Genomic DNA, 2500 nt, shown 5'->3' on the forward strand with positions numbered 1-2500 from the left:
GGTGACTCTGAGGAATTATGACGAACCCCTGGGGAGGACGACTCTGCATATGAAAGGCAAGGGGATGCTCGTCGGAAATTTTGAATTAAACTGCCCTACAAGAGATCGATCCGGGCGTAGCCCAAGCTTTTTTGACCCCTGAGAGACTATGTTACTGAAAACTCAGACAATACACGTATTTTTATATTTTTGCACATGCAACCCTAAACAAGACCTTCACGGCTAAATATAATACCGTTTTGCCCAGAACACCGTAAGTGAGACCAAAATCCGAAATTTACACCCCGGCCTAAGCAAGACGACGAGCATCCCAAGCCCCCCCGCTCTATTCGCCTCCTCACTTCTTATCTTATCTACAAACAAGCGAGACTCAACGCTACTTATAGCGTTCTTGTTTCCCTTTTAATCAAAACTCTCCGGCCAGATCAGTCAAATCCTGAATAGTATGCACGAAGGAGATGGTCCTTCAGCAAAAACTCTTGGAAAAAGCCTATTTCATTTTCAAACTGACTGGTAGAGCAATGGCAGAGCAATGGTCCGGCCGACCAGCTCTGTCAAATGGAAAGCGCCCTAACATAATTTTCAGGATCGTTTTAAAAAGCTGCGCAGGAATTATCCGATATTGACAGGGTTGTGTTAAGCAGGGAACGGCCACTCAATTGCTAAATCAAATGTTCTGGAGTTTTTCGTCAATTTTCCCTCAAAGAGGCCGGAGACTATTTTCTACGCATTTAACATACATCATAATTGAAACAAATTAACAGTTATTTTAATAAATAATGTATGAGACTGGCTTTTATTTACCAACAACATATCGGGTGAAAATTGTTGAAAGGTGCAGCTTGGTGAGTTTAAATTGAGGTAGCATCTTCATGTCAAGGGGTACAAATGACATTCCATCCTCGCTGGATTTTTCCCATTTGTAAATGATGTTTTTTATGTCATAGCCATCTATAAAACATTAAATAAAAGAGATAAATTAAAGCAACATGTTCAACAAGTAATTACGTAAAAAATACAATTATTCTCAAATCCCTAGTGGAAAGTGCGTCAGTAACTATTGCGTTGCCCAGTGCACACGTATCCGGGTATTTTTTCAACGGGGAGACATTTTTCTCGGTTTTCAAAAAAATAATAATAATAACGCATCCACAAGTAGCTTATTCGAATTGTTTTGTCCGTCCACACGAAAACGCTGAAACGAAAGAAATACGATTTGCATCCCGTACAGAGCGTAGTGCTAGTAGTATGACCGGATTTTTGAAAACGTTATCGTCAAATGGACCTTTTCCGTCCAACAGTTTTTTTCGTCCAACATTTTTACTGCCCTCGTCGTCTTCACCGCTTAAGCTCCCTACTATAAACTGCAACTTACAACTTTCAATAATCAATGGGCATTCCTGCACGTCCATAGGATAAAGGCGTAAATCCATGGGACAAGAAGCTTTCAGAGTAACTCTGAAGAAAAATAAAAGTCAATGCATGCAGGAAAATAAAAAAATTGTTTATTACTTTACAGTTACACTTACTAGCACCACAATTTACAATAAGTTATAGACCAAGTTTTTTCCGAAGCCAGGCCCAAATCTGAGAGGGAAAAAAGATTCCTTACACTTCAGTAAGGAACTTGAAAGCGAGGTTCGTAAGTTATTTATTATATCGTGATTTACGTAGAGAAACCAATATTTTTGTGTAAAATACTAAATTCACGAACTTAACGGCCATTGGTCGATGATTAGGGAAACCAAATCCTAAACGCCACGAAATATAATTGACTCAGTACTGGCTTCTATAATCGAGACTTTAATATTTTTTCTGTTACATACTGCGATCAAAACTTAAATTCGTTGTTCTGGTTGTTCATAGACGGTCAATAACTACTAAATTCAGAATTGACCAATCTGCACTGCTGATTGCTTACGTATATACTGTAAATTTGACAAAATAAACTAGTTACGTAGGAGTACTCTGTATCAGTATCTGGGCGATTTTCATGCTGCAGGGGATGTTTGAATTTTGCCTGACTGTTTGAGAGCCGTTTTCGTGTATCCCCCATTATGGTTTATTAATGAATTACACCTTATTTCAGATCACTTTTTCTCACTGGTTTAGCGATTTACTATTTGATTAAACCATAAATCACACACCCCTTGTTATGATATATACAGCGTATTTGCCCTTCTCTATCGGTCGGTAGCTGACTAGCCTTACCTTGCATTGTAATTTACCAAGCCCCCAGGACCAATGGAAATCATAATATTCGGTGTGGTGACGTCGTGGAAGCTTGCTTTCTTTGCGTTTTTGAAATAACTGTCGGGCAGCCATATATGAGAAAGCACCGTGTTGCTTAGAGATAGAGTACCTTGAAGACCGTGGTCAAGTCGCGGGTCAAACCAAGATTGACGAAGGAAAATGTCTATCCCGAACTCCTGTTAAGAGTTGAGGGCCAATTATTTTTAAGGAAATGAAGGAAGAAACGACGAGCTAATCAATTATTTAA

General features: G+C 39.1%; 1 protein-coding gene across 1 annotated transcript in view; it reads right to left on the reverse strand.

Moving 5' to 3' along the window:
* Window positions 1-2500, reverse strand: part of LOC140938199 (glycine receptor subunit alpha-4-like) — a 16819-nt gene that overhangs the window by 11389 nt on the left and 2930 nt on the right. Inside the window, exons 5-7 of the mRNA XM_073387717.1 lie at window positions 2212-2429; window positions 1376-1458; window positions 805-951 (exon numbers count right to left, since the gene is read on the reverse strand). Of these exons, the coding sequence (XP_073243818.1) occupies window positions 805-951; window positions 1376-1458; window positions 2212-2429 (448 nt within the window). The remainder of the gene's footprint in view (window positions 1-804; window positions 952-1375; window positions 1459-2211; window positions 2430-2500) is intronic.

Source organism: Porites lutea, chromosome 5 (genome assembly GCF_958299795.1).
Source record: "Porites lutea chromosome 5, jaPorLute2.1, whole genome shotgun sequence".
NCBI lineage: Eukaryota > Metazoa > Cnidaria > Anthozoa > Scleractinia > Poritidae > Porites > Porites lutea.